Source organism: Eretmochelys imbricata, chromosome 19, assembly GCF_965152235.1.
Source record: "Eretmochelys imbricata isolate rEreImb1 chromosome 19, rEreImb1.hap1, whole genome shotgun sequence".
NCBI lineage: Eukaryota > Metazoa > Chordata > Testudines > Cheloniidae > Eretmochelys > Eretmochelys imbricata.
The window spans coordinates 6839739-6863260 of NC_135590.1; the positions used below are offsets into that span (position 1 = coordinate 6839739).

The 23522-nt window shown below is 42.9% G+C and overlaps 1 protein-coding gene and 1 long non-coding RNA gene across 5 annotated transcripts in view; one reads left to right on the plus strand and one right to left on the minus strand.

Annotated features, from left to right (window-relative positions):
- Window positions 1-23522, plus strand: part of LOC144277112 (uncharacterized) — a 44254-nt gene that overhangs the window by 2749 nt on the left and 17983 nt on the right. The gene's annotated exons all lie outside the window — the stretch shown is intronic.
- The window catches only part of KPNA6 (karyopherin subunit alpha 6), a 38260-nt gene continuing 15758 nt past the window's right edge, over window positions 1021-23522 (minus strand). For all 3 annotated transcript variants that reach the window (XM_077837668.1, XM_077837669.1, XM_077837670.1), the window contains exons 2-14: window positions 20269-20408; window positions 19236-19331; window positions 18761-18860; window positions 18239-18333; window positions 17097-17228; window positions 16784-16872; window positions 15067-15166; window positions 13091-13254; window positions 12084-12162; window positions 11187-11312; window positions 10448-10575; window positions 8889-9067; window positions 1021-8409 (exon numbers count right to left, since the gene is read on the minus strand). In XM_077837668.1, coding sequence (XP_077693794.1) covers window positions 8222-8409; window positions 8889-9067; window positions 10448-10575; window positions 11187-11312; window positions 12084-12162; window positions 13091-13254; window positions 15067-15166; window positions 16784-16872; window positions 17097-17228; window positions 18239-18333; window positions 18761-18860; window positions 19236-19331; window positions 20269-20408 — 1616 coding nt within the window. In that variant the 3' untranslated portion in view covers window positions 1021-8221. The remainder of the gene's footprint in view (window positions 8410-8888; window positions 9068-10447; window positions 10576-11186; window positions 11313-12083; window positions 12163-13090; window positions 13255-15066; window positions 15167-16783; window positions 16873-17096; window positions 17229-18238; window positions 18334-18760; window positions 18861-19235; window positions 19332-20268; window positions 20409-23522) is intronic.

Consider the following 23522-nt stretch of genomic DNA (forward strand, 5'->3'; position numbering starts at 1 on the left):
TAACTCTGAACAAATTATGGTTATTTTCAAATGTTTACAACTGAACACTAACTTAATACAGCTTTGAAACTACTATGCAGAAGAAGTGAAACAAGCATAGAAAGTTTCCTTACTTTGGCAATTTTTAAAAAAAACTTTTTTTTAGATTTTGTAGTTCACATTCAACACAGTACTTGTGCTGTATGTGTTTTTTGCTGCTGCCTGATCGTGTACTTCTGATTCCAAATGATGTGTGTTGTTGACCGGTCAGTTCATAACTGAGGTTCTACTGTACTAAGGTTGAAGAAAATTGCAGCCCCAGTAGTTAACATGTAGTAACAGCACACTCATGGATTAATTACTGCTGGATCAGGTAACCTGTATGAAAGTCTCCAATATATGCATCATGCTGTTTAATTAAACCTTGCCCCTGTGAATGAATTAGTTGGGTAATTTAAAGTGCAAGCATGTTGAGGCAGGGACCTGTCACCATTTCCACAGTGCTGCCTACATGCCATCCAAAATTGGGATATAGGATGGTTAAAGTAATGTGTACTACCTTTTATAGTTTGGGCTTAGTCTTACTACAAATGGTCTCCTACAGCTAGGAATGCTCAGTCCCAGCTGAGTGGAAAGGACAGAATGCAGAGTTTGAAGACTGCTTTGATTAGTACTTTTTCCTCCTCCAGCTATGTGGTTAAAGAGTGAAATAAGCATGACAGGCTGATCCTAATATAGTAATAGGCAAGGACTGGGCTGGTACAGTTCAAATTTATTGGCAGACAGTGGTCCTTTGCCCATGTCAGCTTTTTACACATTGAACATTTATAAGCAATCCTCCATCCAAGCTTTTGGAGAGTTTTCCTTGCAGTTTGCCAATAAATAAGTCACTATGATTTTACCAGTATATTGGCATGTGAGCTTTTTGGTAGTGGGATGTTCTGTTCATATGTGGGCACCCTGTTGGTACACTTTAGCCCAGCTGCCAGGATCCCTAAATTTTGACACACAAAATAATCCAGACAGACTGAGCACCAAGAGCAGCTTTGGAACAGACTCTTTATTTTGCATTGTATCTATTACAGTGTTGGAAACTTAGATACATTTTTAACTCTGAATGTGTATAAATATCTTTAATCTGTACACATCGTACTAGTCCACACTAGAGTCAGGTGTATATCCTCACAAGGCCTATCAACCAACCGTGGTACAGCTATAATGTACCTCTAAAGGGCCACACATTGGAAAAATAGCCAGAGTTGTTTGACTTTTATAAAAGAAAAGTTTAAAAAAAAAAAAAAGTTGAATCACTGTTGGCTGTTGATGTGGCTACATCCTGAAGTCCCCTTCCCAGACTTTTGATTTGGGTAAACAATCACATACTATTCCTCCCCTTTGTGCCATGCTCACTAGTGGTTTCATAACACAACCCACACATGAGCGGATTTGGAAAAAAAAAAAAAAAATCAGAACACAGCACCAGCTCCACCCCGGGGGTTTGGCTTCATAGAGGTTAATGCTTTGAGCACTGTTACTGCAGCAGAATAAGCCTTTTAAATGCCATTCCTAGGGCCTGTAACAGTTTGCTTCTAAAAAATGGTAGACATCTTCAGTTTCTGGGTCCCTGGATTGTTCCAAAGAGGGATCCAGAACAGATGAGGAAAGTTTCCAAAACACTATTCACTCTCCAGTAGCCTTTTCTCCAGCCCAGTATTGTAGCTGGGTCTGACAGTTGTACCCATCTCTTCTCCTCTTGTGCTCCCCAGAATTAATTTTAAAATCCTGATCAGTTGTGACACTGGTTGTAGGTCATTTCTTAAACATAAAAATATTCAGTTGGATTATTTTGGAGTTTGCATAGACCTGTGCTGATAAAAGGCTTATTCACTCAGGAGTTTACCATATCTGTAATATGGAAGGGTAAGTGTCAAGCAGGAGTTCAGGTTTACTAGAGAAACTAGATCTGCACCTCCAGTGAAGGAAAGGAAAGTAGGATTCAGATGAAGAGCTCCACCTCCTTTAGGGCTCTTTTGAAGTCACTGCAACAGTTCTGTTATGCAGGCAGCTACTGCGTGTTCTGACTACAGCTGCCTGTCTATATAAGACACCAAGCACAGGTCAAGTCTTAAATGGAAGGAGGATATATACACATCCCTTGATCAACAAATTCAGACAATACAGAGAGCTTATTTGCTTTAGGTCAACTGAAGTAGCTCAAGCTCCACACAGTAAAAGGATGAAATCTTAGCCCCAAACTGAAGTGATAAGGTATTAAAGATGACATTAATGCAGGGCCAAAGGAGAAAACTAGAAATTTAGACTAGCTAATTCTAATGTTCTAACTGATGGAGATACTAGAAGCCTGGGATGCTTTGCACTAAAATGAGTAATTCCAAAGGGATCACTCTGATATGAGTCAGCAGTCTCCTAGCCCCATCATCACCTTAATCTGGAGATGTCTGCCACACCAGTCTGATGCAATTCAGTTTTCAGAAGGAGACTGTCAGGAATGCAAGCTCAGCACTAGTGCTGTTTTACAGCATGGCATACAGGCCCCAACACTTATGGATTAGGAAATGTGACAATGGAGATTTTAGTCTGTACATTTGGCTAAGATCCAAAACTTCACTGAGGTAAGGTCCTCACATTTTTTATGACAGGACAGAATGGTACCTACTGTGGGCAGCCTTAAGAATCTTCTGTTTTCTGATAGTCAAGAGAAAGTAGTACTTTGCTTAGACATCACTGGTAATTTGCAACATATTAGCAAGTATCTAACCTGGCTAAATACAGAACCAAGCTGAAGTCCATCTGGATTTAGACCAGTTTAACACTAGAATTTGGATCAGTTTTTAGTACTATACAAGGCCTCTGCATCAACGGATCTTCCATTTTTTGCTACTGCAATGTTATAAGCCCCTTTGGGACACCTTGGTTCGACACTGTCATAGTTGAAGCTTTACTGCACCCTTTAAAAAGGTCAGAACATTCATGAGTTCTAACTGGACTGCTGGGTTGTGAGAACATGCAAAGACAGCTTATGAGAGAAGAGGCTGTGCTGTTTAATGCAGTAGTGTTGAAGAGGCTGGTCTAGGAATAACCCCCCCCCCCCACACACACACACACACAACCAAGAGTGCTTCAAGTTATGATACATGCAGAGATCTGAGAATTATGAGGGAAGGGATCCAGTATAATGGCACAGATTAAACTTCTTCTAAATACTTTGAGAGATTTCATTGTACAAGTTATCTGCCCTGGTCATGTACTAGAGACTAGAGAAAGCTAAACGCTAGCAGTTAACTGTAATTGCATGCTTGCTTGAGGATCCTTCCTCCAATTATCCCCGACATGTTCTGTGTTGATATTGCTTTCACTCTGGGTTGAAGTGCTATTGCTCTAGGTAACCAATACAGAGGAGGTACTGCCAACAGTCAGGAGTCCCTAAACGACAAGAATGGTAAAACTAGTTTTTATAGCTAGCATCCACTGGGTATGCCATACTTGGAGGTATGCTAGATGCGCACAATTACTAAGCAATATAGTATGCAGGAAGTAAACTAGCCTCCAAAGTGTTTTGGGAGCACCTAAGAGATGGTGGTCCGAGAAGGTAAGTGTACAAAATAGACCCCAGACCTAGGGGATTTACGATACCCAAGTTGCTGACAGCACAAACTTAGCACTGAGGTTAACTGAACGGGTTGGCATAGTCTGTAGTGCAACCACTGCATGCAGTGCAATATTGATAGGAAAAAAGGCCATAGATTGTTTAACAAAACAGTAATATTCAAAATAAAAAGTAGACCCATAAGATGAATGCTTGAATTTCAACATCTCTTGTAGGTCTACACGGCACTTGTGAGAGCTGAGAAAAATAGAAGCAGCTTACATGCGGGGGAGGGGGGGGAAATGAATGTTTGTTAAAAACTAAGTGGCACACCCCAGGACAGCATTTGTGGAGGTTCTGGAGAGAGCTTATCTACAGACACTTAGCATAAATTCAACAAGGTTGACATCAGCATGGATTCTCCTGCACTCTGCAAGAGCAGCTTTCCAAAAGCCAAACTTGTTCCCTAATATCAGTTGTAAAGTTCCAATTCAGAAGACAGCAGGAAGTGATGCCCTTTTCACAAGATTTGTTTTTTTGTTTTTTTTTTTGGGGGGGGGGGGGGGGAAGGGCAAGGTGCAAGATTTTTTTGGTAAACCAATTATTCCCCCATTTTCTATAAAAAGATGTCAAGCTAATTACAAGAAGGAACAATACCTCAATAGGTGGCTTGGGCTTAAGTATTAGTTTCTCTGGTTGCTAAGGGAAGGTTTGAGTTGTAATTTAGACAGTAGTTTACTGCTTTGTGTAGGAATGGCTCTTGCTATCAAGGACAAGAAGCAAGCTTCCTCACAGCAGGAAGATAGTAGGGCCACTCTGAACAAAAAGCCATCCTTACTACCTCTGCAGCTTTTGCTACAAGTTTGTTAGGTAGTTCCACATCATTTCAGTCTTATTTCAGGGACCAAAAGTCTCATTTTAAAAAAGCGATCTTGCAAAGCCGATCCCAATGCCTCTTCATGCTGCAATGAATGGAAGAAGCTCCGATGGAGTGAGGAGCTCCATTTCTTTTACATGGTCCTGAGGTAATGCACAGAACAAATAAAACCTTGGGTTTTAAGTGATTTACATCAGAAGACTACAATTGTGGATGAATCAAGATCTTTTGGTTACCTTTTTGCTATTGAGATGCCATCCTAAAGCCATGGAGGTATCAGGCTCTATCCTGGAAGGATATTTTCTCTTCACCACAGTCCTAATATAGTACTCTGGTTCATGTAACACCTCAGATAGCTGACTGGTGGAATAGCAGCTCCAAGAATGTCTCCCTCATCAGTTAAGGGACCACTGGGTCACAGGTGGCTTTGGAACATTTCTCATAAGGCCTTCCACATAGAACCGGTCTATGGAAGGGATACACTACTGCTTTTCATTTGCCAAAGAGGGAGCCTTTTTGGAAGGGTAAAAGCAAGATGGGGCTCAGTATTGACCAGATATCACAGAAAGACACAGCCTCATGGGAGAGAGAGCTGAGGAGGAAGGAAACAGAGTCCCACACAAGTCTTCTCCAGTTCTGGGTTTCAAAGTTGTTAACTTCCCTTGGCTGTAGATCCAATTTCAAATACAATATGAATATCCAGAGTCTAGTTGGTAAAAAAAATTAGACACTGAATAGGTTTACCCTAAGCTTAAAATAAGGTTTTATTGATTGTAGAACGGTTCAATCCCACAGTGAATTTTACCATCTCCATGAAACCGATCATATAAATTTTGTTCCTCTGAAGCCCTTCACTTGATAACAGTTCCTATTCAACAACTTGTTATTTCCTACTGATAAACAGCTTGATTCTGCAGATTTAGCCCAACCCACCTGCAGGCTTTCAGGTAGCCTGGCTACCACATTCTGTGGTCACATCCAGCCCCTGAAGGTCTCCCAAACAGCCATGCAGGAGAACAGTCCTTTTTACCCATCCACATTCTCTTCTTACTCTCCACAAAGTGGGTGTCTGCTTATACATCAATTCAGGACAGCATTTTTTAATTTCAATGATCCCTGCAAAGCAGTTTGCTACAGCATCCATTTCTCTTCCAGATCCACTGCTGAATTATTTGCAGATACAGAAAGAGGTGAGAGAAAGGTGTCAGTGCAACAACTGAGCTTTAGGGTACATCCTAGAACCTAAAGTACCGTATGCATGGCCATGGGAAACATCATTGATGCTAGTGCTGAAAGGCCTACAAGTGGAAGGAAAAATAGCAGCAACCCCACCCCCCCGCCTGCCTCACAAAAGAGACAGGAGAAAGAACACCCATGTGTAGAAGCTTCACTTAACCCTCAGTTGCTCACGGATATTTTTAATGGGGAAATAAAATCTCTTGAGGCAAGCAAGATTCTTGAATAAGACTGGACCAATTAGATTGTAGGTAGGCTGACCCCAGCATCCAGGAATATACTCTGCGATCATACTGATGGTATTTGAGACCTTAAGCAGAAGGCTAGGCTTGAATTTGAATATAAAGCCAGATCGCTTATTTCTTCATCTTCCATCAACTGCATAAGGATTCATTAGAAGAGATTTTAATTTGCATGCTCTCCTTTAACAAACTACCCCAATACATATTACATTGAACTACACAATGAATCTTTCTTTCATAAAAGCCTCAATACAAAAGACTTCTCAGCAGCTAACCCAAGCTTTAGAAGATGGACAAAAGGATTTCTCCCCCCTCTGTTTAAAGAGAAGAGGGAGGGGATGCACACTAGCCATAGGCATGTGAGTGAGCCACTGGGCTAATGTAAGTGGCTTGTCAAGTAACCTCACAAACCTTAATACATTTTTTTAAAATGCGATATTCAGTTTCATTCTTCACAGATAAATGAAGGTTCCAATTTTAATGTGTTCGCTAGGAGTCCAAGTTCCCTGGTAGGTTTCTAAAGATCCTGCAATGGCACAGCACTCCAGTACACCATGGCTAAGCTTTCACACGTGCTCCACAAGGCTCTCTAATATTAAATAATTCACCCCAAACTTGTACTGCAGCAAGTGATAAAGGAACTTTATGCATTTAGAGATCACTCTAGCCACAGCCAGCTACCAGTCAAATGCACCAATTTTTTTTTTTTTTTAAATGTGAAGGACTTGTGAAATTAGATTTCTTGATTTCATACAACTGGCACCATGCTTTGTTTCTTACCCTCTTGAAATTCTCAGTCCCAAAGGCATCAAAACTTGCACTTGCTTAGGACAGCAAGAACAGGGAGGGGATGCACTCAGCAAGTCTATTAGACACCTCGGTGAACCATGTTTCCCCATCCCCTTCCCTCAAATCCCAAAATTGTTTGGGTTCTCCATAGCCTATTGTGTTTTATATCACTCTTGGCTAACTAAACTCAATCTGGAAAAGGAGTTTAAGACAAATCTATGTTTGCTTGTACAGTACGTGAGTAAACAGAGGAAAAAGAAGCAGGACAACCAGTGAGTGAGTTCATAGACCATCATTTCCAGGTGTACCTGCCTCACAGTATTCTATTTACATAAATTACAGAAATTTCATATATATTTTTCTCTGAAGCCCAATTAGACAAATATCTACCTATATATAATATATAAAAAATACAGAGCTTTGACTCTTCCTTTTGAAGTAAAATGTACATGATCCAACTGTGAGCAGAAAGTAATCCTGAAAACTCAGGCCCTTTGCTACTGGAGTTAACACCGCACACAATGCTCCTGTCAAGTGTAGCTATGCCCTCCTTCCTCCCCACCCCATAACAAATAATCCACCCCCACCCCATCCATTCAGAAAAAAATCCAAATCTTAATACATGTTTTCATGAAACAATTTTCAAGTAAAGATGAAGATGGGTTTCACCATTTCAACAGTTCTGTGACTTCAATCAGTAGCAATGCAAGCGAAGCCCGTGCAATGACAGCTGTGCTTCCTCTTTTCAAAGACCACCAAAACATCTCCCCCACCTGTTCACAATTACCATCTTTGGGGTTTTGTTGCTTTTTTTTAAATACCAATAACAGTTCTTTAAAAAAAAATTAATATTTTTAAACAAAGGGAAAAAATCCTTCCCCAGGAAAAGTCTCCCCACTTCTCCTTTGTCCATTTACAGTATGTTTCAAGGGGAACTTGGCCCATGTCCAATGGCGCGGTCCACTGAAGGAGAGCTGTGAAAACGTGAGGGGCTAAACTTTGCTCTTGGCAGATTAGAGTCTTTAACAAAGAGTAAGATGTGCAAAAAAAATTAAATAGATCAACCCTAGCTTCCAGGATTAATGTTGTCAGAGAAGAGAATGCTTAACTTTTGATTTGTGTTTTTCCCCCCCACCCACCCCCACTGAAATTTCATTTAAGTACCCGAGGTAACAAGTGACAATATTTGTGAAAGATCACCACAAATTAAAACAAGAGGTGCAATTTGTTACCTCCGTGTCCTTCCTCCACCTTGGTGCCTGCTTTAAAGACATGTATGCAGCAGCAAAAAAAGTGTAAAAAATAAAATCCCCTTCTTTCCATGAGAGCAAAGCATTGCTTCTAGCTGTTCTTGAAGGAGGAACTGTTTCCTAATGGGTGGCGTGGGTGTTTGCGCCTTCTGTTTGTAAGGAGGGGGAAATGGGACTATAACTCTGGCTGCTCCCAGTTGATTTCTGGCAAGTTCATGGTGTTCTTCCCCATCTGAACACATTATAGCTGGAAGCCTTCCATAGGGGCCTCAGGCTGCTGGAAGATGAATTGCTGCTGGTTCTCGTCTACCTGGGGAGCCAGGTTGGAGTCGTCATCCTCTACTCCAAAGTAGTGCTCAATCAAATCGAAGGCCTTCTGGTAGATTTCCTGGTTCTCATGACTCTGCAGGAACTCTATCTTATCCAAGCCTTAGGAAAGAGAAAAATGGAATGTGGCAAGACTGATCAGAACATCCATATTATTCCCTGCCCCCATCCATCCTTCACCCTTTCAACTGTTTGGGGCCACAAGACCACCATTTGTTCAGCTTGCATTTTGCCCACCTACCCCTTCTCCCCCCCGCAAGGCCATGCCCCCTTCCCACCTACCCCCCTATTCCTTTTACCCCAAGGCCACCACCTCACCTTACATGTGCGTCTTCTCCAGGCACCTAATTAGTCGAGCCATGCTTGTGTGACTCCATAATAAGGTGGGTGTCCCTTCATTCTCTCGTGTGTGGCTGCCCAGGAGTGCACCTTAGAGGGAACTATCCACGGACCACCTGAATGGAGCTTACGGACCACTGGTGGTCCATGGACCAGTTTGAGAACGTCTGCTCTAACACATATCCTGCATTACTTCCTCCTGGGAAGGAGTCACAATAGCAAGGCCAGTGAGAGCCACTTACCATAGGCTTCCTCAATGAGGCTGCAGTAGGGGTTGATGCCTGTGCCACTTTGCTTGGCCTCCTGCTCACCGAGCCGCAGGATATTCTCCAGGCCATTCAGAGCCACTTGAACAATCTTGGAGTCCATGACAGTCAGCAGGTCACACAGAGGTTTGATACAGCCTAGGTTTACCAAGTACCTGAAGAGAAGGCACAGGGAAGACAAACATTCAGTTTATCAGGAAGGAAGGTTAAGTAACAGTGTGGCATGCATTTAGGTTTAAAGGGCCACTGTCAGGTTTAAGGAAATTTGTATTTTAAATATTGCCTAACAGGTAATACCCTTTTCACCATTAGCTATGGAAGCTGGGTGTTTAAATTAGGCACTTTAACCTCTCTTTCAAGAGCTAACAACCAGGGCCCTTATTTACAATGTGTTAGCACTTAACTCCCATTGAAGTCAGAATCCAGATGTATTAAAGGTGCCTGACTTTATATGCAGGCAAGTTTGACATTCTACTCTGGTTTGTCCAAGCTTTGACATTTACTTTGAATGACAAAGTAAACTATGAAACTGGAGTCATCTATATCACTTGTTTACAGTCAGATGCACTATTTAAATCCCAACAAAAAACTTCACTGGAATTAAAAAAAAAAAAAAGATTCCCATGGGTCTTAAATTTTGCAGCATATCTTTAAATTTAGCCTATAGTTAGCCAGGTATTTATACTCTGATACTGTGAAAGATTTATACCCAACATCTGTTTAAATTTAGACTTGCAAAATTATTTGTGCATTTCCTACACAAGCTGCAGAAAAAACAAAGTTACCACCACTAACTCACCTGCATAGAGTCCATATTACATTTTTCCTGTGTAAAGCACACAATACTGACAAAGTGATAGGAGCACCTTGTAATGCTGCTGCTGCTGCTATTAGATGCACACTTAATAAATTTTAAGGACATAGAAATGTATTTTGAATGAAGCAGAACAGAAAGGGTTTAAAACCCAAGAGCAAGTACTAATGGATTAGGAAATTAAAGTACTTCATTGGGTTTTGAATTGTACCCAAGCCAGAGTGTCAGCATATGCACATGATGCAAACTAGATACTTCCAGAATTATACTGCATGGCCAACATGCTGAAGACTTGTAAGTACATCCTTTGTGTGGCACAAGATTTTTAAATCAATACTGTTTATGCTACATTTGAGGTGTGTTTTAGTTATATAAAACCAAGTTACACTAAGCTATAGCTCAGACTTTGAATATGAACAATGACTCTTCTGGTTCTCAACAGCTACAGTCTCAATGGTGACTGCAGAAGCAGCACCAGTAAGTTATCCCTACTTGAATGGCTTTACAGCAAAAATGTATTCATTGAAAGAATTAAAGCCTAGGGAAAGCTAGATACATGCTGGATCTCTGAATACATCTTGGAGCTTCTTTCAAGGCCAAGGTAACCAGAGGAGTCGATGGACGGATGGCCACAAATGCGGATGGCAAACTGATTGTACAAAGTTGCTATAGCTTCATGGAGTCAGAGACAAACTACAGATAAAACAGCCTCTCAATTTACCTGATCTGCTCTGGGGTTCCTCCTGATGTTGCATTCGTGATGGCCCAGGCTGCCTCTTTCCTTGTGCGGAATTCTGCTTTCTGTAAGATTTCTATCAGCACTGGGAAAATGTTTGCATCTATGACTGCCTGAAGGAAGAAGAGAGAAGCAGCATTTAGAACAGGCCAAGTGACTCCTAAAAAGGTAGCAGGCTCCGGGAACAGAAACCTATAACCTTTTCAGTATCCCCATCTGCTTTCCCTACCGTGTCCTGTAAGTGTAAGATTAAGTTTACAGTCCAAGAACTTAAATCTCCTATTATTGCACCAATACCACAGGAAGTCTTTGGTCACTGTGTGCATCTGTTTGGATATAAGCCCTTAGAAAGAATAATCAAATGCTGTACACCCATTGAAAAGCACTATTCTAAGTGTACGTCTGAATTTTGGAACCACAATGAAGAGGCAGATTAATCCTCATCTCCCCAAGCTCACTCAGTGATTAGACATTTAGAGCATGTTTCAGACCAGGCTCCATTTGTGGGCACAATTAGGGTCACTTAGATGTCTAAATATCATTGTGGGTGCAGTCAAGTAGGACACTAATTGGGCCTGCAAATAACTAGAGAAAAAGGGAAGCCCAGGGTGTAAAATGTGGCCCTTAAAACACCAACTAAGAATCACATAAGCTTTGTTTTAATGGTGCTCTGTGGATCCAAGAGTGCTGCAGGTGGACCTGCCGAGGATTCTAGAAACTGTACCTGTATCTGAGCCCTGTTTCCAGCTGTGATGTTAGAAATGGTCCAGCAAGCTTCCTTCCGGATAGACTCTTTGGGGCTGCTTAATAAATGAAGCAGGCAAGGCAGAGCTGAGCAGTTCAAGATCACCTTAAGAGAAGAGTACAGGATAGGATGACACCGTTCGCCTTCCTCCGCTTCCATATAGTGGATACTTTCAGCACATCTTCACTGAATTCTTATGGGGAAGAATATTTTCTTCCAACATTTTCCAGAAACTCCTGCCACTGAATGAGGTGTTCCATTCAGCAGCAGCAGGAAGAGAATGCTTTTCCTATCCCAAAGAGGCATGTGTAGGATCAGACATCCCAATTGCAAAGTGTTCTACCAGGAATGCGCTGTATGTGGTTCAGGAGGCAGACAGAAGACAAGCCTCCCTCCGCTGCATCCTGCTCCTCATCTCCTGTTGTAGCAGAGCTCAAGGAGGAGGCAGCAGCAGAATGAGTCATCCCTAGAGTTCTTGGATGCTGGAAATTAGGAATTTCCATGACTGGAGTCCTGAGATTTGTTTCCCTACACACACATTGGCTACAATGAGATGCTCGTATACAGTATATTTTTCATAAGCACCAATACATAGAAGGGACTTTTGTTGCAGCTAAATCTTGAACCATTCCATCATGGCTCAGTTCATCTTATGGGCAACCCTGCAGGTTGAGCCATTCCTGTTTTGATTAAGGGGTGGGTTTTCTAACCTAGATTTCATCTTCTAGTGGCAAGTCTAGAAATCTGAGCGCAGATCTGTCATGAGATCTTTACCCCATCGTCTTAGTAATAATCTGGGTTTTTATCTGAGACATTTTAAATGCTCCCTCCTGCTCAAACACTGAATTTGAGAAGACCTAGTAACATCCCACTCACCTGGGTCTGGATGTCATCACCTGTCACAATGTTGCCTACAGCTCGCAAAGCTGGGGAAGCTACTTTATAATCATTGTGCCTAAAAGAAAGAGGAAGGGAAAGAAACATCAGTCCAAGCCCTTTGCAACAGAATCCCTCCACCCTCCTCACCCCCCAACATCACCCCTATTTGGTTAAAATTCCACCATCAGAAGCATACAGCAAAACGTGTCCAAACCAAAGACGGTCATTGAAAGAGCAAAGATTGTGTCACCATAAGAACATTCTTTATCCTCTTACAACCATAAGCTTCATCATGGACCACTTCTTGTCACCTTCAAATCACTCCTAAACTTTAGTCTTTCATGCCTCTCCTCACTGTTGTGGCATCCAATTAACAGTAATTAGAACACTCCTGAAAATGCATTTATTCTGCAAACCCTCAAGATGCAATGCAAATGAAAGCCATTTGCATTAGACAACACAAAATCAACAAATCTAAAATAGAGCAATGACTCTACAGATAGTTCGATGGATTACAGGAGTGTCAACAAAAGACAAGTTTATTTGGAATGTGCTGTGTTTATTCGGTTATTGATCCTTTTCTTCTAAGATTATAATAGAGCCAACAAAAGATTACTTTAAGCTTCCACAGATGAGTTTTAAAGCATTAGAGCAGCACAGAGCGTACGGTCTTACTCTGGCATCAACACCATAGCCTTTGCACATTCATGGGTTAGACTAGCTCTCAGGACCAGCATTGTCTTTGTGTATCATGCTCTTCCTAGCATAGGGCACTACAGCTACACTGCCAGCACTATACAGAGACTTTTCCCCCTGTCCGATAGGCCAGCACAACCCATGTCACATATTCCCACATACCCATCGATACTAGATAATCCCTCTGACACAAGCAGCCTTATTTTTCCGCTTCACCTTGATAAGCAAAGGGTTAACAAGACAAACCCATATTCACATGGGCTGTTCGGTCCAAGGTCTTTGCCTCTTATGCAGGGCAACACACTTACATTAACAGCTCTACCAGTCTCCGACACACCCCAGAGTCTATTACTGCTTGGATTTTCTCATTGGGGCCATCTGATAGGTAGGAGAGTGCCCAGCAGGCATCTGCCAGCAAGTCGGAGTCACTGCTGAATAATAATCGGGACAATACCGGCAAGCAAGGAGACACCTAAAAGAATAACCAACAACCCCCACCCCGGAGAGAGAGTTTAGAAAAGGTTCGTTGAGAAGAGGCAAGGCAGCTGTGTGTGCAAGCATGCCAAATGTCAGTGTGTGTGACTAATTAACTGGATGCCATCCTATGGGTGGGGTTCTCACCTAGATTTCTAAACCTACCACAATTAACAGTACCAAAGAACTGGTTCAAGTAACATCAGAAACCAAAGTTTCCATTCATACATTTGATACCTAGGACCTTACATATATTGTTCAGGGGCCAGTTGTCTGACAAAGTGTTAGAGTCGTTGATGTAATATGGGTAGTTTTGGATACACAGATTCCTACACAGTTCACATAACCTTGTAGCAAAAGAGATTCAAGTTACAACAGGGCCTCTCCAACGCTCACTAATCCAGCATATAGGGGTCATCCCTCTCCAAAACTAATATCCAGTTATAAGCTTTTTACCATTCTTTATAAAATGAGCAACAACTGGACTGTTTGCAGCTTGGATGACAAGCACTCTTCTCATGTAAGAAAACCACCTCATTTCCTGCCCCTTTGATAATCTTCAACAGCCAGTACTGTTGACAGGGACCCCCCAACAGTCACCACCATACTTGGTAACCTATGTAACGGTGCACAGCCTTACACATACTTCTAACTATCCATCACTGCAGCTTCTTCAGCCTTATCAAGGGAGTTGTCAAGTAACAGACCTTAACCACAGTGTTAAGCAAAATAGGGAGCAAAGATCCTTCAGTCCTGCTTAATGTTCATGCTGTTACTGACCATCTTTTTTAGATGACAGGGGCACCAAACGGAAGGGGTATAGAGAAGAGAAGGCCTTCCTTGGGTAATAAGTAAGTCTGCTGTGAAGGATTTCTATATTTTGAAGTTTGGTTTGTTCCAAATTGGAACAAACTCCAAAGTTCTGTGTTCTCCACTAAAGAGAATGGAGCCCCAGCTCTGGGACAGCCTGCATGGCCTAGATCGGGGGTTGGCAAACTACAGCCTGGGAGCTGGATCCCCCCGAGCGGTTTTAATTCAGCCTTCAAGCTCCCCTTGGGGAGCGGGGTCTGGGGCTTGCTGCGCTCCAGCCAAGGAGCGGGGTCGGGGGCCACTCCATGCGGCCCCCAGAAGCAGCAGCATAGCTCCTCTCTGGCTCCTATGCTTAGGGGCAGCCAAGAGGTTCTGCTCCACACACTGCGCCCGCAGCTCCCATTGCCTGGGAACTATGGCCAATGGGAGCTGCAGGGGTGGTGCCTGTGGATGGGGCAGTGCATAGCAGAGCCACCAAGCCATGCCGTGACATAGGAGCCAGGGTGGGGGAGGGGACATGGACATGTTGCTGCTTCCAGGAGCCACTTGACATAAGTGCCACCCAGATCCACCCCCCACACACCCCAACTCCAATTTTGTGAGCATTCATGGCCTGCCATATAATTTCTATACCAAGATGTGGCCCTCAGTCCAAAAAGTTTGCCCACTCCTGGCCTAGACCCTGGGGTCCCTGACTCAGAGACAGTCCAGCAGGTGGACTGCCAAGGAGCCTAGGGATGGAAAGCTAGCAGGAAACAGGCAGGTTTCAAAAGCTACCTAGCAGCCCTTGTCCCATCAGGCCCCCGCCTTATTACCAATAGAATTTCATCAAAATTGAACCATCTCCATCAAATGTTTAGACGGAGATCAGCAAACTCCAAAAAATGTTAGTCTGAATGTTTCTTATGACCTCTAGAGGTAGCAGACCTCAGGGTCTTTCTGGGGTTCCCTCTCCACAACAGCTTCTGTTCCCATTAACAGGAAAGGATTCATTCCTCACCTTGTCAAATTCAGGTGGTGGGTTCTTCCCTCTGCACAAGTTTGACAAGGCCCAGACAGCATTTCGAGTCATTGTCAACCTGGTGGACTTGGTGAGGAGCCTAAAAAGAGAAACAACAGCTATTATACTCCCAGGTTAAGTCAGTTGAGTTATCTTTAAACCAGCACATGATTCAATATGAAGGAACACAATAAGAGTCCAAGAGGTTCGAGACAGCTGCACCCACTTGCTAAGCCCAGGTCTGAAAAATTCAGATCATGCTATTGTTGTATATTTCATGAGCATCATGCACAGTCCGTGAGGAAAGATGAACTGTGGGTACCCCTAGGGCAGAAACAATAGCTGTTTAACAGCACAACTCTGAACAGGAAGTATATACTGTCTTCAACTAAAATTGCTAGGGGGAATTTAGGTTGGCAGAATGCGATTTCTCAAGACTGAAATTTGGCTAAGGCATCCAGATAAGCGCCCACACTGATGAAGAGGTCCATGGGATCTTCAGTGACCACAAGTAATCAGGACCTCATTTTTAGATCTCATCTGAAAAGATCAGCAGCTTTAGGACCCCAGAATACTAGTTCAGTACTGACCCAGGAACAATGCTATTTGTAATACAATCAATGCCACTTCTTGCCAAGGAAATCACTCAAGACTACACAACTGTATAGAAATTATGGTGAAAGATTTCAAAATGCTTTCAACAAACTGGGATTTCTGCTGGTAGCAACCTCATTGCCAGTGCTGACAGTATGGAAGATTTATCTTGTGGTAAAGTGCATTTCAGGAGAAAACCAGCTTTTAAAGAGCTAAATCATTGACCTTCTTAGAGGGTCCAGTTGAAATTAGAAGCTTTGTTCTCTAACACTTCATGGTTCATAAAGAGCGAGAAGTTCCCACCCAGCTTTTTGGACTCTGCATGAAATAAGATGGGGCAATGTGGTGCTTTCCTCTTGGACCATGACCAGCTCTGTGCACCTGTCACAATCACCACCACAAATAAAACCAATCCCTTAGTTCTTGGACAGAAAAAAAAAAAGTCACCAGCTTAGCCTCAAGGAGCCTGAAGTCAGCAGCTACTGTAAGAAGAGGCTGTTGATTTACTTGCACCATCCGTGGCAAAGCACTTATCTTGCTACTAGAAGCAGCATCAGTTCACCCAGAACAGGATGGGGTAATTTAGACTGTTTTGAGAGTAATTAATATCGCTAGTACTTGAAAGCCCTCAGTCTAGGTGAATCTTCCCATCTCCATTTCTAGTGTGCTGAAGCAGTTGTCAGGACTTGTGTGTTAAACAGAGGCAGAGAGCAGAGTACAAAGACCTTCTTCTCCTCAACCCTGGGAAGACCTCAGACTAACAGGTTCCTGAAGTTTATAGTGTAGCTGTCTCTCTTTGGGTTCTCTGCACTTACTGTATATGCACTTCTAAATAGCCCCTGTGACTTCAGAAAGGGCTGTCTGGCATACTCTGCAGCAAGAGCTCATGCCATGCACAGCAAGCGTAAGGATGTGTGAGGTCAGTTGTCTAGCAAGTTGTATCAGACACCAGTCTGAACTACTGCTAATTCATCTGATGCCTATTTGCAGGCTAAGATGACTCCCAACCCACACACACACTCTTCTGTAGTTCTGGTCACTCAACCTGGACACCAAGAGGATACTCTGCTTTAGTACACAGGGGCTTTAAGAACTGTATTGCCAAGTGTTCATGGCTACTCACAGTAACAAGGGAGGAAGAATAGAGCAGTTAAGGACATAATCTCTACACACAGAGCTGTCTCCAGCGATGTTCCCCAATGCCCAGACAGCCTGGAAGGAAAGAGCAGCAGTTTTAGCGCACACAGTCTCTGAATAGAGGATGAAGGGAGCACTGTCCTAGGAAAGTGTTTCTAAGACTCCAAATAACTAGGCCAGACTGACAGAAGCTCCAGCTCTGGAGCTACTTGCTAAACACCTTCATGCATGTTAAACACTTAGCTGAAATCCAGTGTCTATAACACTCAGCCTATCCCCAGAAAACTAATGAACCATACCTGTTCTTGGACATCCTCAAAGTCAGAGTTTAACAGCTCTATGAAGATAGGAACTGCCCCAGCCTCAATGACTATTTTTGTTTGTTGGGAGGTTCCTGATGCAATATTCGTCAAAGCCCATGCCGCTTCAAACTGAAACAAGCAGATCAGTAACAGGTTACAGAGCAGCTGCACAATGGCATAAGCTCAACAACCCTAACCAGAGCAAAACATTTGCTATTGATTTTAGTCTATGCTCTTCATCTTGTGCTCTCATGTCTACGGGGGTGGGGGGGATTGTTTTACAAGGCAAAAAGTTTTCCTCCACAATCTAGCTGGATGATTGCTCACTGAGCGTACTAGTTTCTGGCACAACAATGGTAGTTCGAGGGAAACCTACAGCTTTTTTAGGAGTGGGGTGGATTTTGGTTACCCAGGGTAGATCCTGCCCACACCCACCTGAAGCAAAGGGAATATCATTTTACAGGTCTTTGACACTGAAAAACTGAAGCAGTTGCACACATTTGTCTCATCTCTCTGCCAACACTGCAGTTCTCAGCATGGGATTAACAAAGTCAAAGCTCACTTCCACTTTCAGTGGTCAGGCCAGGAAGCACTACCTCAATGATACCACACCCCAAAGCCTCAGACCATTTCCCACTATGAGGAACAGTCTCAAGATGGCCCAGAAGAGTTCCTGACCAGATCTTTGTATTGGGTGGGAAGCGAAGAGATTGTTCTACTCAAACAACCAACTCTATCCCATGCCACTCCCCGGATACCAGCACAGGTGCGGCATTTGTAGCTCTGAGCCCTAGGTGAGGTAGAGCTTCATATTTTGCTCTTTATCTCCCTTTGCTGCCCTCTTTTATGAGTGACTTTAATGGCTAAGCTCCCATTCAATTCTCCTTGGAGATGGATTCCTATGACATGACACCTCCTAGAGGAAAAGGAAGTAGATGACCATCTGCCTAACACCCTCAGTCAGATGTGAGAAAACGCAGTCTCCTCAAAGAGAGGCTCGTACTCTGCAACTTCTGGGCTCTAAGATGCCACCTTTCCCTGCTTGTTGCTGTAAGGTTCACACTGCTCAGCTCTGAAGTGTCATCTTAAATAAGTGCTTTTTATTCACAATATGAATCCTTCATGGTTCTCTCCTTTACCTGTAGTGTGCAATTTTCACTCCTCTTCAGGAATTCAACAAACCTGTCCACCACTCCCTGAGTATTTATCACTTCGTCTATCGGAGGATTCGGCTCTAGAAAGAGGAAGGCAGGCTCAAAACTCAGTAGGGGTATTTGAATTTAATACAGGAGACCTAGTTCATTGCATTAAATCATCCACTCCAACGATTTTAACTTGTACTTGAGCTGACAAGGCATCTAGCCAGAAGAAGGCTTTTTCCACACTTCACCCAGCTGTGGGTCACTGGAGCATTTTCTAAATGCTGAAAAGCCAGTAAAAGACAATACTAATGGTCAATATAGGTTTGGTATTCCCTCCCCACCCAGTGTTAATCAGGAACAGACGTGCCAATGGGCATAAGTGACATTAGATGGAATTCTTCTGCCCCCAAACCCAAAGTTATTAATTCTCTGTACAGCACCAAGACTGTGCTAAGTGCTTCACACAGCTAAGAGAGTTACCTGTGAGAGCTTGCTAAGAAAAAGGACCTCTGCTTTTACCTTTGGAGAGCAGTTTCCTGAATTTCTGGGTGGTTGCTAGCTGCAGATCAGGGTCCTCCGAGAAAAGCATCTCCACCATCTCTCTTGTGATCACTCCCTCCTAAGAGGGCAGGAAGGGCAAGAAAAGCAGCGTCAGATAGAACCATAACTCCAAACTTATGGTTGCAAACCTCAAAGTCAGAACTTAGTACCACCAGAATCCTGTGCTCATCCTTTTGATCTGAAGACTAATCCAAGTTAGGACCACACTACTCTTGAAAGTCTAATCCTGGAAGGCTTTTAAAACTTACCAGAGTCCCATCTGCAATATTTGTAGAAGATAGGAGTACAAGGGGTTACGAAGGGTAGTGAATTAAGGAGTACTAAGGCATGATACCTATGCATTTGTAAAGGGTTAAAGTTTGTTGTTGATTTTGTGATCCACAGAATTAAAAGTCTGTGTAAGGGAGGGACTAAGTTACTCAAGAAGCCTTACCCCAGCTGTGGTAGTGCTGACATAGGAATCCATGAGGAGGCTATCAAACATGGCAGCATCTTCATTAATAAGTTCCACATTTCTCCTTTTAAATAGCTGAAAAGAGATAACCAGAGTGAGTGGTATCTGTCACGAGGCAATGCCGGACTTAGAGCCATCACAACTGGGCAGTCTTGTTCCACAAACGCAACATGCCATCTGCTAGACCAAGTGCAACTTAATAGGAGAGTGGCAGCTTAACACACTAGCTGAGCACCTCTGCAGAATAGTTTGACCTATGAATCCTGGTAAGAGCGGACCAAGTCCTACCCTTAGTTGTATCCATGGATTTCACTGGGACTGTATGGTGTAGGCAAGTGCAGAACTTGGCCCAATGAGTTCAGAAAAGAAGAGCCAGGTTGTGGACCAGGGTTGAGGCATAGGAAGAGCAGTGTGGGAGGCTTGCAGCATTTGCCAGTTCTACATGTGGTTCTAGCTACAGTATCATTTTTACACCCCCCCAATTAAAAAAAAAGCCACACACCAAGGACAAGGAAAAGCTGTAGCTCATGTGTTTATTTTTTTTTTACTTGGTCTTCCTGCTCCTCAACAGCAGGCAGTGCCATTTTTTAAGCTGGCCACAAAGTCCTTAGATTCCACCCCGCAAAAAAATAAAAAAATATATATGTATATATAGATGAGCAGATCTAAGAAGCCTTCCCCTTATCCATGATCACAGAAAGCCAGACAGAATTCCACTGTGGTATCTGAGCGCTGCATTTGCGGCATGTACAATACCTGTGAATCCCACAGGGAGCAGAGAGCTCTCCAGACAAGCCACATTCTGAACAAGGGTGTGGAAAAAACCCCAGAAACATTCCACATCCATATGCTGAAGAGGCCCAGAGAGGGGGAAAAAAAGAGGAAAAAAATGACCCATCAACTCTTCATCAGCTGGCCCCTTGAAGGGGCAACTGTTGGGTAACAAAACATTTCTGGTTGAATTAAGCCCCTGAACATCCCCCTCCACGCAGGTTACCAAAGGGCAGGTTACCTGTTGCTCTCGTTTCTGTTTGCGTAGTTGGATCCCCTCCTCTTCCCTTCGCCGACGCATTTCCTCAGGGTTTAGGGCTTTGTTTTTGTAACTCTTCATTCGATAGTTATCCTTATCCTTCGCGGGACTTGCCATGGTTTCTATGGAAGGAGAAACCGGAAAAGTAGTATCAGATTTCACTGCAGTCATACTGCCCTTCTCCCCCAAGGAAAATGGGAACACACATTGTTAAACTGAACTTTTCAGTGCGATGGCACACAATCTCTTAAGAACATAAGATGCAGTTTAGATATCCAACTTAGAAAATGCATTGCTGACCTGGTGTGTTGTATTAGTGAGAATGTTCTAAGCTAGAAGCTTGACACAGACATCTCTACCACTCTGAAAAGCACCCTGGACCTGTACTTCACTGTAGGAGGCACATTTCTCAGTGTGTGAGGTTAGTACTCACTGAACTATACCATTGTCCTCAGGAGGCAGCAAGCCTGAAGCTACCTGGATTTTCAATACTTTAGATTGTGCTAAGAGTACCTGCACCTTACTACAATCACAAGTGTAAACAGCACCTTGAAAGAAGATTATTCTTCCTCTCCTCCCCACTCCACGTCCTCCACAGCAGGCTAACATGTCAAGAATTTGATGACCAGTAACCACAACACGTACTCAGACATTACAGAACAGCCTGGTCTGCACAGAAGGTGTTACATTGAGTTAGGAGCTAAAGACATTCCATTTAGACCCATTTTATGTTGTAAAGCAGGGAGACTTTGCAATTTATGAAGTTCACACTTCCATAAATTTAACAGCACAATCACAACTCCAACCATTCAGAGGTGAACATAAATAGGTCTGAAGACAATGAAGTCTAGACAAGGCATAAAACAGTCCAGCAAAATTCACTTCAAACAAACTTCAGCCTAATTCCAGGCCCTTAAAAAAAAAAGAAAGAAAATATTACAAGCATGCAATACATCATTTAGGTGGGAATGGCATGTAGGCCAGGCTTGTCCAGAGAGCTAGACTATTTTGATGGTGTTCAGCTCTGAGAAGCACTGCTAATTATTTTGTCATTTGTTTCATAATAACTATTTTAAACTCTGGTGCCTACACATTCCACTCTAGAGATTCACAAAACAAACATTCTTGCATTTGGCACAGGGACAGCAATTATTGCTCATTAGCGACAGAGGAACTTGGATGTAAGACTATGTAAATTTCTCAGTGGTATCTAGTTTATGCAAACATACTACTGCCTCAACAGGGTTAAAAGAGTTTGGTATTCAAGTACGGATTCAGCCAAGCCATGTGTTTAGTGTGTTTCAAATCATGCATGAGCAGGTGTCATTCCCAACCCTGTTCTAAGATACAATTTAGAGAGTGTAGAGTAAAAACACGCATCCCTTCCCAGGAGAACCACCACACACAAAGTTCTGTACAAGTCTCCTCACCCCCAAAAGCTTGGCTGCTCCAAGGATTCCTCTTTCAAGACTACTCCACCCACACCCTAGTCCTCTCTAAAGGTTCTCCCTCTATATTCAGGAGAGTTAAGCCATAAGCTTCAGTGAGTCAGGAGAACCCATTTAAGGATTCCCAGCAGGAGGGCATCAGGGAGGGATGCTTTAGGCAAACACCATGAAAGTGTTACACTGAAGCACAAACCATGATCTACACAAAGAGACTGAACTGTTATCCAGGTACCCCAAAGTAGCAGTTGCATCATAGACAGGACAAAGGAATCATAAATAGAACTCTTCTAGTTTCTCCTCCACAACATTCAGCTCATCTTACTGCACAGCTCACTCTCCTTCCACCTTTGGTCAGCCTCACCAATGCGAACAGTAGCCTAGATTTAAGTGAAACTGAATGTGAAGTGGTTTTCCTGTTCATTCACCAAGTATTCCTCAAAAGACAAAGCACAAGATTAGTTGTCAAAATTTTATTTTGCTATTGTTTAATCACCACCCACTAGATCAGAACAGTAAGTATGAAAGCTTGTGTCTCAATCTGAGACCATGGCAAGCTATGCATTCTCAGGTTTCTGCTGCTTATTAGGTAGGTACTCAGAGTGACTTAGGCCTGGTCTACACTACCACGGTAAATCGATCTAAGTTACGCTACTTCAGTTATGTGAATAATTTAACTGAAGTTGACGTAGCTAGATCCACTTACCATGGTGTCTACACCACACTGTGGTGACAGGAGACGCTCGTGCCTGCTGACTTCCCTTACTCTTCTTGGGAGGGTGGAGTACACAAATTGATTGGAGAGCACACTCCCTTCGATTTAGCGTGTCTTCACTTTGCTAAACTGACACCGTTCCATGGATTTCACCAGTGCTGATATAGCTGGTAGTGTAGACATGGCCTTAGTCAAGATACATTAAGGGAAAAGGTTTTCAGACTATAGTGTAATTTAAGTTGCAAGTTACTAGCTTAGTGTAAGACCCAGTTTTAGGGTCAGCTTCTATTCAAGCAGGTTATATAAATGAGATGTACGAGTGACCAACATCTTAATGTCAAGGCAAGTTAAACAGTCAGGAGAGTTCACCTGTGAACAGGAAAGGTAAAGATTTAAGTGAATTATGGATTCCACACACCAGGGAGAATAAAGCCACAAGAATGGAAGAAACCCTAACATGGACATGATCACAGAAAAAGAGAATCTTGTAACGGTATCGACTGTTTAGAGGACATTCTCTCCCTCAGGCAAAAAAAACTGAGGGGGGGGACTCTTCTTCAAACACATATAAAGCAAAAAAGCCAAGGTCCCCAGGATATCTGCACCACTCCAAATATGCATGTTGCAAGCAGCCAGCCCCTCAACCCCATGCTGTTCCTTGTTGTGAAATGGACAAGCAAGACAACTGAGGGCCAAAGAACAAAAGATGCATGAAGAGATGGAATGAGCGGCAGGATGGATTGCAAGATGGTACAAACTATTTACTTCTAACTCTGCTTAACATCTCAAAGCCCAGAAAAAAGGCAGTTCCTCATTGATACAAGTCTACTTAAACCAAAGAATGAAAACCCTTTAAAAAAATTTAAAAATTGCTTGCTCTGCCTTGGTCCCTGCTTACCTTCTCAGAAACAGTAAGTCAAGGACTAAAAGGTCTTTTAGTGAGCATTGATCTTGGATCACTGCTTGGAAAAGTTTTCAGCCTCAAAACATTTGTAATAGTTCCAAGTGTTTCTAGCCCTGGCAGATCACACAACCTTAAGAACGATCATTAGTCTCTCTTCTAAATGGCAGTGCAT